This window comes from Dermacentor andersoni, chromosome 6 (assembly GCF_023375885.2).
Source record: "Dermacentor andersoni chromosome 6, qqDerAnde1_hic_scaffold, whole genome shotgun sequence".
Lineage (NCBI taxonomy): Eukaryota > Metazoa > Arthropoda > Arachnida > Ixodida > Ixodidae > Dermacentor > Dermacentor andersoni.
In genome coordinates, this window is record NC_092819.1 from 79449873 (window position 1) to 79462841 (window position 12969).

General features: G+C 45.4%; 1 protein-coding gene across 1 annotated transcript in view; it reads right to left on the reverse strand.

The window, feature by feature from the left end:
- Positions 1-12969, reverse strand: part of LOC126522451 (RNA-binding protein Ro60) — a 71941-nt gene that overhangs the window by 29994 nt on the left and 28978 nt on the right. The window contains exons 6-7 of the mRNA XM_050171194.3: positions 8998-9237; positions 1497-1666 (exon numbers count right to left, since the gene is read on the reverse strand). Of these exons, the coding sequence (XP_050027151.1) occupies positions 1497-1666; positions 8998-9237 (410 nt within the window). The remainder of the gene's footprint in view (positions 1-1496; positions 1667-8997; positions 9238-12969) is intronic.

The window sequence follows — 12969 nt, forward strand, 5'->3', positions numbered from 1 at the left end:
AACTACGTCATGGTGGCCTTATTTTAATGTCACTCTTGCTGGCAGCTGCCATTCAGGTGTTGCAACTTGAGAATTGAATGTCTGTGCACATGAGATTTTGCTGATTTTGTGCCTGTGCGTGTTGAACAAGAAATAAAATAGTACGCACTAACCATTTGGTGGGCACTGAGCGACTTCGGCTTGAGCGGTCAGCCAATACGTGGGGTTCAATGAGGGCTGAGTGGGGCAATCTTCGCAACTATATTTAAACTGCAATTACACATTAAGTGCGTATGTATTAACGAGGTCTGACTATATATGGACTGTATATGGGCACTCCAGGTGCATTTTTGCCGTCGTCATCACCGTCGCCGAGTGTGTATGCTGCATGAGCGAGTGAATGTGTGCAAGGGTGAGCCAATGATGGCGGCTCACCCTCCGGTGGTGGCTTTGGTGGCTGCTGCGTATGGCATGGCCACATGGGCCCTATCTTTAAAGCAATCAGTGATGTGGACAGAGTGCATCGAGCGCTCATAGCTACGTGTGCACTGTGTTTTTTCCACTTAATTCATGCTGAAGTGAGGGGCAGCATGAAGGTCAATTCGCTCGCTGCTGATGCTGCGCTTCCTCACTCCAGCATTTTGACAGTGAGTTTCCGCGGTCATAGTGAGGTGGGTTCACGTTTGTGCCCGCGTGACACCATGCTTGTTAATTTAGTAAGTGAACATTAACAAATTTATGCAGCTGATAAAACTGCTATCCTTACTTCGTATAGCTGTTGGTTAATTTGCTATTGCAATTGATGCTTCGCCTTCCAGGTGAAACTGCGACTTTTTTGTTAAATGCGTATCAGACCAGGAGGCCATTTGCTTTCTTGAAGCATAATGGGGATCTGCTCTTGCCAATAACGAACGGCCACAGTTTACACGAGCCATGGTTCTATATGAGCAGCAAGGAAAACTGAAAGCACCTTGCTCATTTTCCCTCCATGGCATGTACTCTTTAGAGTTGATTTTCTGTTTGACAGCATCTGACAAAATGGTGGCATTTAAGATTCTTGGCGTTAATTATTTCCGATGACACGAAAGTGACTGTGTCTTTGTTAGGAGTGCACTTGCTGGGGTGTAGTGTGCCACAATGTTCAATATATAGAATGTGGCGATGAACGGGAATTCAATATACACATAGTTTCTCACACACATCTCATACAAATCTCATACACATGAGATTTCGAATGGAATTTTACTACTCTTCGATATAGACAATAATTTGACATATCCTAGTTTTAATATATCGGGGATTAACTTTATTTGAAATGTAAAATTTTGTACAGAAGCTGCTCTATTATATACAATCTGAAAGTAGACTTCTTGGCGCACTCCAACATTTCATTGAGGTTGGTCTTTAAGTGACACTTCCCAGCAAGAAGGAAGATTTGGGTGGCAAGTTGCACAAGTGTATTACTCCGAGATAAAACATGCTTGATTAGGAAGTTGCAGCATGTAGTGGCCGCTCACCTGAGACCGCGAATGTTGCAGCTCTCCTGGTACTCCTTCAGGGCCTGAGCGGGATGGACGGACCAGCTTTGAGTCTGGTTGTCGGTGCACACCAGCACCAGGTCAAAGACACGCTTTTGCTCACGGGCCCATTGCAGCGGAAGTGACACATCCACTGGGCCCATCGGCGTCTGCAAGTACAAGTAATCCGTTACTGTGAAGCTCAATCATGTTTGGCAGCATCGAAGCTGGAAGGCAGGTGGTTCAAGTCTGCAGGACTATTGACATGGCATTTTTTACTTGTCCCAAGTCATGTGAGCAGCGCAAAATTAGGCAAGGCACAAAGAAGAGATGCAGACGCCACACCTGATGGTGTGGTGTAGCCCTCTTGGCAATGCATCCATCTTACTTAAATGGCTCAACCCTTTCTGTGTCGCTGACATACTGGTATGTTTCTGTGTTTCTGTCCCGCCATGTCACTGACGCACCCGTATGCCCACCACTTTCTCCAGTTGAATGTGCGCGGTAACATGAAGTTGGCGAGTTGCGAGGTAGTTCCACCATCTGTCACATATTTCCAGAAGCTTACCAAATAGTAGTAGATTTCAAATCGAATATCCAATCATAAAAAAAAAGAATGTCGAATATCGAATTGAATATCAAATATCAGAAAATTTTTCGTCAAATTTAATCCTTACAGATTTTAGGCAAGAAAATACGGTGATGCACATGCTTGGGAGTCTCCTCGTATTGCATAAATACAATGTAACTATGTAACTTAGGTAGATAGAAATCAATATACAGAGTACAGTCTACTCTTATTACAGGGAATACCAAATTAGTATGCCAGCGTTGATTACATCTCAGTTTTAGTATATGATGGTCCAGAAAATATTTTTTATCAATAGAATTTCTGTCGAATAGAATCAAGTCTTTTTTTTCCTTCTGAAACTAGAACATCAGTGACGTTCCGCAAGCCGAACGTCGCTTTCAAAACTAACAGTGTGTGTAGCGACATGTCTTAATTTTTCTTCTATGCTGAGACCCGGCGTCTTTTTTATCCGAGCTTCAGCATGACGCGAGTCCTTGTTTGCACGACACCACAACGCTCTCTGGCACAGTGCCAAAATGATGTTGATGTTTATGTGGCTTCACGCGCAAATGCACAGGGTGCTTGGAGGCCGTTGTTCTGACCTCTGAGGCTTGTTGTTCTGCCGGGCGGCCCAATCGAGATGACGCACCACCGTGTTTGCGTGACGAAAAGCGGAAACACTACTGAGGCTTGCTGTTCTGCTGGGCCGCCCAATGGAGATGACGCACCGCCGTGTTTGCGTGACAAAAAGTGGAAACACTACGTTTTAACTGATACGTACGCGATGACCTGGTATGGTTTGTGTGACTATAAAACACATTACGTTCAATGGCTGCTGAGTCGGGGATGTGACTTTACTACTTTTAAAATGAAACTACTATTTAAGCGTCTACGGTTTAACGAGGTTTTACTGTAATGAGTCGGCAAGAAAATACGTAAAAATACACCCACCTTCATAGTCGTATTTAATTTAGGGCGAGGCCGGTGAGTGTGGCGGGCAGCTTTCTGTCAAAAACAGCAATGTACCGATGGCGATACTGCTCCGTGCCGTCACTGCTCGCTTTTTGTGTGTGCACTGTACGAAATTAGGAATGGTTTATTTCAAATCCATGTGGGCAAAACTGAACTACAGAAGGAGTTTTCTTCATCCTGATGGCCTGATTAGATTGAGGTCAGTCGCTCAGGTCTGCAAGCAGCAGACGCATGAACTACGCAACGGTACATATAGGCTTAACTTCGGCTGAACACGATTGAAGGAGGAGAAATAAGCTTTATATGTGGACAGCAGATAGAGACCTAGGGCTCTGGCATCGGCTCAAGCTGTGTGTGCGGATGGCAAGGGCTGAAGTTCATGCAGCCAACAATGCAACACCACTTGCCTCCCATCTCTTGCACGTCTACAGGGAACGCAACTTCTTGTGACAGCAACATCTCATGCCATGCACTAGCTCACAATCGTTGACTACTTGACACTCTCATCGCTGTTGTCTGCATGATCCCGGCACACTCTGCATGGAACATTCCTGACATCATGCATAATATGGCCTGTAACTGAGGAGGAGGCATGGTAGGGTGTTCGAGGCAATTAATTAAATTCATTTGTAAAAAATCTGCGCAAGTCTCAAACCTGCTTTTTTGAGGATATGACGGAAGTGTTCAGAGGAACATACCCAGTGAATTTCATCGACATCCATTGACATAGAAAAATCACCGGAGTTGCGCTTTAAATTAAAGTCCCTAGCTTGCCGTTTCTTGGTGGTGGGGTCCTTGTGGGAGAAGACGTCTGGTGGTGATATTCGTGGCGACAGCTTGCCGTGGTTCCTGGGTACGCATGTTCGTAGCTGCCAACCCATGAACAGCTGGGACGGGCTGTAACCTATGACACCTGGTGTGTCGCGATACGCTAGCAGTGCCAGGAAGCGGTCATTGCTCTTGCAGAAGAGACCCTTCACAGTCTGCACTTCATGTTCCACCACACCATTTGACTGGGGCCAACCGGGACTGCTAGTAATGTGACTGAACCTATCGTTTTTAGCAAAACTTGCAAACTCGTGTGATGAGAACTGGGATCCTTTAACACTTCGGAGCACTTCCGGTATACAGAATCGAGCCATAACACTCTTGATAGCCGAAATCACCGCCTGGCTGGAAGTGTTGTGTAGCATGATGGCTTCAAGATAGAGTAAATAGTAGTCCACAAGCAGCAGGAAATATTGTTCCTTCGTGCTGAACAAATATGATTCCACTTGTTGCCACATGCGCTCCATTAAAGCTGTTTGAAGTAAAGGCTTGGCCCGCTGAACTCTTGTACTTGTGCACCGTTCACACAATTCAACCATAGATATCAAGCCCTGCATCGGTTCATGCCCTGATGGCCTTCATGGATTTCCTCCAACACACCCCTCTGCAGAACTTCCGGAATCACGAGGTGCCCTCCTTTAAGAAGTGACTCCTTGCTTGACCGTCAGCTCCCATTGGTACTTCCAATACTTCAAGAGGTTCGAAGGAACCTTGCTCTTTCAGGGCCAACGTTGTCTGCAGTATCTCACGAGGGCAATGCACACACCATCCATCGGCTGGTGTTGACCAACTGCCTCAAGGCTGACTGGTGTGCCTTGCTCGATGATGCTGACAACCTCACTGACGTACAACTCCAGTTGGTTTGCCTCAGCTGTGGATGCTGCTGTGACAGGGGGCTCTTGAAAGAGTGTCAGCAGTTGCCAGCAGCTTCCACGGAACGTACAAAATCCTGTACTAGTACCTCATGACCTCCAGCCAAATCCATCAGAAGTGGGATTCGCTTCAAATTGACGGTAATGTCTCAAGACGACAACATCAAGGACCACGAGCCACTTGCAGCTGCCACCTCAATTCGACTTCGAGACACTACAGCCACCAAACCTATTGCGATGAGCATCTTCACCTATCTGTTTTGCAGCGTGTGGTGCGTAGTGCCATTGGTGGCGTACTGCATGCTTTTAGTAGGCAATAATTCAAACATGCCGCCGTTCCCTGCTGCAGGCGGCGCAATGTTGGCACCACGTTTCGCTTCGACCGCATCCAGCGTTGCCCACCAGCTCAATTTCGTTTCAGTTTCCCATCACCCGCTTAAAACGCCATACAATAGGAAAAAAACAAAACATGTCTCGTGCCGCCAGAGCCCCACCAGCTTGACGCACGTTCGCATATCGTGCCGCAATGATCTGCGCTACTCTTTGCATTATATAGATATCAACAATAGTTGAGTCTGTCAATTTTTCTTTTTTAGGTTCTTCGGATCGTACGTTTTCCTAGTTAGTACATTTTTTCCAAAACGTACGAATGACGTTATATTGTATATCGCAAAATGAAAACACATATTAAGCTGTGCTCAAATTTCGCATTAGGGAGTATCATAATTGTAAAACATTTATTTTTTACCTTGTGGTCTTTTCACTTTCGGCACACACACCCAGTAGCCAGATTTAATTGTTATAATCAATAACTCAGCATAAAGGCATTGTAGTAAGCGATTTATTTTACCACAGAACACACGTAAAAGTTCAAGGTGCTACGGCTACTCATTGTTATATCAGATGTATTGTTAAAACCGGTATTGCTATAAGTGGGCTTGAATGTACTCATTTAAGTGAAACAGACTTAGTCATTGCAATAAATGTTCTGTCTGTGCTATTTGATTTAACAAAGCAACACAAGACGTCACCACCAGTGAGTGTTCCTGTCTGCATAATTGGCATTTTAGTGTTACAGAAATGGTAATACACATAGGTCAGACTAAGACTCTTACCCCCGTATTCTCAAATGATCTTCTGACTCAAAGCTCTTCCTCCACTTCACTGAGTTGGACACGGCCCCACCCTTTTATGGAAAATGTTGCACCGTTTCTCAAGAAACGCCGTGGAGTATCATTGGAGCACAGTGACCGCTTCTTTCGAGGGGAGGTGCTGCCATCCACTGTCATGAGTGGATGTTGGTGGAGCGTTGAGTGGAGGGACATTCTAGAATACAGGCGCTAATCACCCCTTCGGACACTGGAAGGAATGTGCAACAGTGGACGCAAGTGAATGTTGCCCTCTGCGTGCCCTTGTACCTGTAACCCTAGCCATCATCTACCAGACACATCCTTCACCTAACTTAGAAATACTTTGCATAAAAACAAAAAATGGCACGTGTGGATACTTGAATCGCTATGACTCCCATATACCATATTTGCATGCAAATAGCACGACCATGAATATAATGTGGGGGGGACTTTCGGTCTCTTGGAAAAAACGAAAAAAAAAGCAAACAAAGAACATATGATTGTAACATGAAGTTATGCCGCAAGGAAACCGGAAACTACATATAAAAGTGGATGCCCGCAGGGCACCTTATTCATCGTTGCTGTGAGCTGCCATTACAAAATACAGTGAAAGGATGAGTACACGCAGAATTTAATTGTCACTGCCGACGTCTTTATCAATGTGAATGAGAACAGTGTTGTCCCTCATGCCACCAAGGTTACTGGGCAGGCAGCACTACAGAAGTGCCCTAGGCACAATCGAACATAGCTCCGTACGTGGTAGCGATCGCAGCGGCGCTTCGTGGTTTAGCTCACTGCAATTTGAAGTGCCAGACATAAATAAAATAAAATGTTGTTATGCCCGCGTCCCTGCGTCACAAACCTGACTATAACGTGAGGTGAATTTTGAGGTCATAAATTTCTAAAAAGAAAAAAAAAAACATTCCACCATATTTGTGCAAATAAGGCAGTTTCCTACAAGCTAGTGTCTATGAGAGCGATGGTTCAGCTAGCATGGCAATGTCAGCTAGTTACATGGATTTGCCTGAACTTCTTCCTTCTGTCTTCAAACAGCATTGGGACTTGTCAAATCAATCATTTTCAAACAAAATATTTCGTCAATATTGAAACAATTTGCATTAGCATACACGTAGAAACTTACTGTCTTCCTGCATTCAGAAAAAATATGATTTCTTGATAATTTGGAAACATCATCACCTTATGTCTACTGCAAGCCGAAGGCCTCTCCCAACAATCTCCAATTACCCCTGTCTTGTGCTAGCTGATACAACTTGCACCTGAAGATATCCTAATTTTCTACCCTCCTCGACTGCGCTTCCCTTCCCCTTGGCACCCATTCTGTAATTCTAATGGTCCACCAGTTATTTGCCCTACGCACTACATGGCCTGCCCATCTCCATTTTTTTCTCTTAATGCCAACTAGAATATCAGCTATCCCTGTTTACTCTGATTCACACTGATCTGTTCCTGTCACTTAACAATTACACCTAACATTTTTCATTCTATCGCTCTTTGCACTGTCCTTAACTTGTTCTCGAGCTACTTTGTCAACCTCCTAATTTCTGCCCCAAATGTCAGCACCAGTAGAATGCATCGATTGTACACCTTTATTTTCAATGATAATGGTAAGCTTCTAGCCAGGATCTGGCAATTTCTGCCATAAGCACTTCAATGGATGGATGGATGCAAAACTTTAATAAGGTCCTGAGGTACGTGACTCAGCGCGCTGCGGGCCGCTCCCACGTTGGGACAGTCAGGCCTTGCCCGACCGCCGCATCGTGGGCCCTCTGGACAGCCCATAGTTGCGCCCTGGCATCGGGGCTCTTGATAGCGGAGAGCCACTTGTCCTCATTGATTTGTTCAGTGCCTCGTAACGAGGGGCAACGCCAGAGCATATGGTCTAGGCTAGCGATGTCATTGCAGTGCCTGCAAGAACTAGTGGCCAACCCATTTTTATTCTTCTGTAAATTTCCTTCTCATGATCAGGGCCTCCTTTGAGTAATTGATCTAGGTAAACGAATTACTTCACAGACTTTAGAGGCTGACTGGCGATCCTGAACTCATGTTCCCTTGCCAGGCTATTGAGCATTATCTTTGTCTTCTGCATATTCATCTTCAACTCCACTCTTACAGTCTCTCTGTTAAGGTCCTCAATCATCTGTTGCAATTATCCCCAGTGCTGCTGAATGAGACATCATCTGTGCACCGAAGGTTGTTGCCGTCAATCCTCACTCTTAAGCTTTCCCAGTCTAATAGCCTGAATACTTCTAAGCATGCAGTGAATAGCATTGGAGAGATTGTGTTTCCTTGCCTGACCTCTTTGATAGGAAATTTTCTACTTTTCTTGTGGAGAAGCAAGGCAGTTGTGGAACCTCTATAGATATTTCCAAGGATATTCATGTATGCCTCCTGTACTCCTAGGTTATGCAATGCCTCCATGACTGCTGGTATCTCTGCTGAATCAAATGCAGTTTCATAATCTATGAAAGCCATATAGCAAGGTTGATTGTACTCTGCAGATTTCTCAATTACCTGATTGAAGACATAGACATGACACATTGTAGAATATTTCTTCCTGAAGCCAGCCTGTTCTCTTGGTTGGTTGAAGTGTTGCCCCGATTTTATTTAAATTTATCTTGGTGAATATTTGATACCATACTGAAAGCAGGCTAATGGGCCTATAATTTTTAAATTCTGTAATGTCTCCCTTCTTATGAATTAGTATAATCTGGGCATTCTTTCAGCTTTCTGGCACAGCTGCCCCTAAGCCTATAAAGGGCCGGAATGCCTATACAGGGCCGCAATGTCTCACAACCTTGAGTGTACTGGGGAAAAGCAGTAAGAGCAGATGAAACAACAGTTGATTTAATCAAAGATGGAGAGATACTATGCTTGAAAGGCTTGCTGGCCTTTACATGCACTTTGGAAACATAAAGCATAACAAATAATACCACAAGGATGTCTGAAGCCATAAGCACGAAAGCAAGACAAATCTGTGTACCACTTATCATTCCCATGGTAGCCACATGACTGCAGAACTTGAGTCTCCGCTAGTAATTTTTGCTAAAAACTCCATGACTACTACCACTTAAATGCAGCCTCTTATCTACTCCTTTGCTCTTGCCTACCTCGCGCAGGCGTCGGCTGATGTCGGCCAGGCTCATCTGAGCGTCCAGGTCAAGTGGTGCCAGGCCCCTTGCGGAGAAGGCCACTGCAGTGATCGCGTCCCTTGAGCGTACCAGTGCTTGCAGAAGCAGTGCCGACACCTCAGCGGGCGTCAGCCCATCAAGACCACGGGTGCGCGCATGGGTCATGGGGCCACGGACATCCACAGCTACCAGGTAGCGCATGCCATTTGGGGGTACTGCCTGCATCAAGGGAATCTCCTGCTGCAGTAATCGCACCTACAAATCTAATAACACTGTAAAAATTGCAAAAATCCCGTGGAAATGACAAAGAGCGGGAGGGACGATAGCACAATTTTTTTAGGAGATTGCTCTGTGCTCACACCTGCTCACACATGCACATAATTTACAATGATTGACCTTTAGATGCTGCACACAAACACCAAGAAACTAGCAACAACAGCCAAGATTGAAAAGCAATGCACTGTTTTTAGATTGCAGGGATGTTTTCAGTAGACTCTGCTGTAGCCAATTTCGGGAGCTTTGGGAACTTGTCTGAATAAATTTGCTCGAAGCAAGTACCCCTCTGGTATATGGCATCTTGTGCTGCAATAACAAGGCATTGAAGGCACCATAACAAATTTCATTTTTCATATGCGGTTCTTGCAATTTTGTAACACTCCTCCTTCAACAGCCTTAAAGCTTTTTGTGAACAGAATCTATTTTTGTAAAAATTGATGCAATATGTATAAAATCGTAGAAAGAGTCCAAATTCGTAAACGTTAGGATAAATTTGGGGGAGTTGGCAGCTATGAGTAAGGCAGACCTGACCTCACCTGGCTAACCATAAGCCAAAGGTTGGATATTTATTTACTGCATTGTAGCCAAATGTCAATGTAATGAACACAGATGCAATCAAGGCTCTTTATAATGAAGAAGGATATAACAAATTATAAGATATAATCAAGTAATCTAAAATTTATCTCGCTGATATTAGCATGTAACAAATATACAGTAGAACCTTGCTGATACTTTCCTCTTTCATACGTTTTCCCTGGTACAGTCGACTCTCGTTACAACAGACCCTGCTAATGCGGCAAAAAACGTCCATTTTATCTGAAGTCCGTAATATCCAAAATGCCTCACTTCCGAAACATTGGTCGCGATGTCTAATAACGTTATTGCAAAGAGTGAGCGACAATCGTCCAAAGTAAAAAAAAAAAATTAAAAGAAAGAAAGAAAAAAAGTCTGTTTTGCTCGAAAGGCGAAGCATCGATTGCAATAGCAAATTAGCAGACAGCTATGCAAAGTAATTTTATCGCGCTCATTGACCGTGGAAAGTCGCTGTCAAAATGGAGTAGAAGCATGGCAGCAGCAGCAGCGAGTGAATTGACCTCTGTGCTGTCTCCCTTCCCGTTTCAACGCGAACTAAACGTTGAAAGCACTGCGCATACGAAGCTACTAGCACTGGGCACACTTTGTCCACATCGCAGATCGCTTTCAAGATACGGCGGCCACGCTGTAAGCAGCAGCTGCCGGAGTAAAACCCCCTCGCCCTCCCCCCTTCCCACATGCGACGCAAAGGAAGACTGCGCATTTCCGCCCCGCCTTCCTCCCCCGTGCGCATGATATTCAGCCACGATTGTCGACTGACTCTCACCAGTCAGTTGTCAGCCCGTGAAGACATGGCAGAAATATGATGTGCCCGATTTCGAAAAAAAAAAAAAAAAGAAAGACGCTAATTTCATCTGCTGTAGCCGACAGTCCGTTGTAGCACGGACCATTAAAAGTGAACTTCATTGCATTAATAAAATGAGTAGAACAAACTAAGGTTGAAATATGATCTGTTATACCCGAAAGTCTGCTGTATGCAGGTATGTTGTAATGAGTGTAGACAGTATAATGTCACTAAAGCCTGGTCCCAGGGAAGGGCTCGTTGGCACCTCTCTATTAGAATACCATTTCATATGTCATCATTCCAGCAACATTCCTGTATGATATGTTGCAACTTTGACAATAATTTAAAAAAATATGTAGTTTATAATGTAATGAAATCTAAAATAGAAATGTCAACAGTGCTAGACACTTTAGCTGTGCACTTATGACCACCACCAACGTGTCCTTATTAATGTGCCATGGTCCTGGCAGAAATTTCAGAAGTTTTCCGCACCTTAAAGTGTGCCTTTCGATAACTGGACTCTCCCTACACAATTGCGTACCAATGTGGCCACAAAGTCGAGCAAAAAAAGCTATATTTTGATTTTAATACATCGTTGGTATAGTCGCTCGCCATGTCACTAATGAAACTGAAACTAGCAAAGCCTATTCAATCCATTAGTTGCCAACCACAACCACACCACAGGACACATCAAGCCAAGCCACTGCAGAGCACATGAGAGAGAGAGACAACGAGACCTTATTCCAGCACCGGAGCACAAACTCAACTGATCTTTTATTTCTTCAGTCCCAAGCCAATTCAGCTCCCGCGTCGCTTGTGGCATTGCCTGACCTCGTCGTCTTTCCTGGGGCGATGCCGTCGATGTCACTGGCACTACATAGCTCCCCCTCTAGAGAGCAGCATAATCTGTGCACAATATCAGCACGTCCGTGACACTCCGTGGACTGAACAGGCGTGAGCACCGAGCGGAATGGAGATGTCTGGGGCTGAATTGAGGGATGAGACTGTGGGAGTCGCGTCGCAGTAGGCTGGCTTCAGAAGAGGCTCATAGCGCACAAAGACGTGGGTTTCGTTTGCAAGGTCAGTTGAAACATAAGGCAAGCGTGCTGGAACTGGACGCGATGGACAGGGTTTTAGATCTTGGAAGAGGTCGTGAAGAAGGTGCACATATTTGTGAGTAGACAGAACAGCCAAAGGTGGTTGTGGTGAAAAAAAGTCATTGGGCAGACGGAGCATAGTACCGTAGACGAGCTCCACGCTCGAGCACCCGATGTCCGATTTCAACGCGCACCGGATACCCAGAAGAACCAGTGGTAGACATTGAACCTATTACGATGGCGTGCCATGAGCAATCAGTGCTGGTTTTAGATGTCAATGACAGCATTCCACGAGGCCGTTGGTTTGGGGATGGTAGGCAGCTGTGCGCAGACTATTCATGCCAAGCAAGTGCAGGAGTGCTTGAAAGAGAGCGGGCTTGAATTGTTGTCCTGTCAGTAACAACTTTGGTAGGGTATCTGAAGTGGGTAACCCATGTTGTGACAAAAGTTGCCACGACCGTTGCAGCAGAGCTGTCTTGAAGTGGTATTGCTTTTGGCCAATGGGCAAACCTGCCGATAGAGTTGAGCAGGTAGCAAAATCCCTGACACGGTGGTAGTGGTCCAACTACGTCAACGTGCACAACATCAAACTGATGATCAGCTTGGAGAAACTGGCGTGCTGGGGGTACGGGATACCTATCAACTTTTGCACACTGGCAGGATGCACATGCACGAACCCAGTCGGGTACATCGGCGTTAATCCGGGACAATATGTAGCGCAATGAGATAAGGCGCTGTGTGGCACGAACAGTGGGGTGAGCGAGCTGATGCAGTGTGCCAAAAAGCTGCCTGCGTCACATGCTGGGGACAAATGGTCTTGGTGTGCCTGTAGAAGTGTCGCAGGTGAGTGTGACACCATCAAGCAGGATATCGACCAACCGCAGTGCTGTGTTCGATGAGCGCAGTTGAAGGAGCTCGGAATCATTAGCTTGATGTGCAGCGAGTGTCTGCACATCGAGTAGTGCAGGACAAGCAGGTGATGTCACAGCATTCCCATGGCTCAGGGTGTGAGCAGGTACATACTGGTCGCTGCAGATGTATAGGATGTCGGGGAGAATTCTGATATAAATGTAGGGTGCCGGATTTCTCATGGCATATGTGTCGATGACACTGTGGAAAGTGCATGTGTCAAAGGCTTGTGATTCGTGAAAATGGTAAAGGGTCAGCCCTCGACGATATGGCGAAAGTGACGGATGGCAA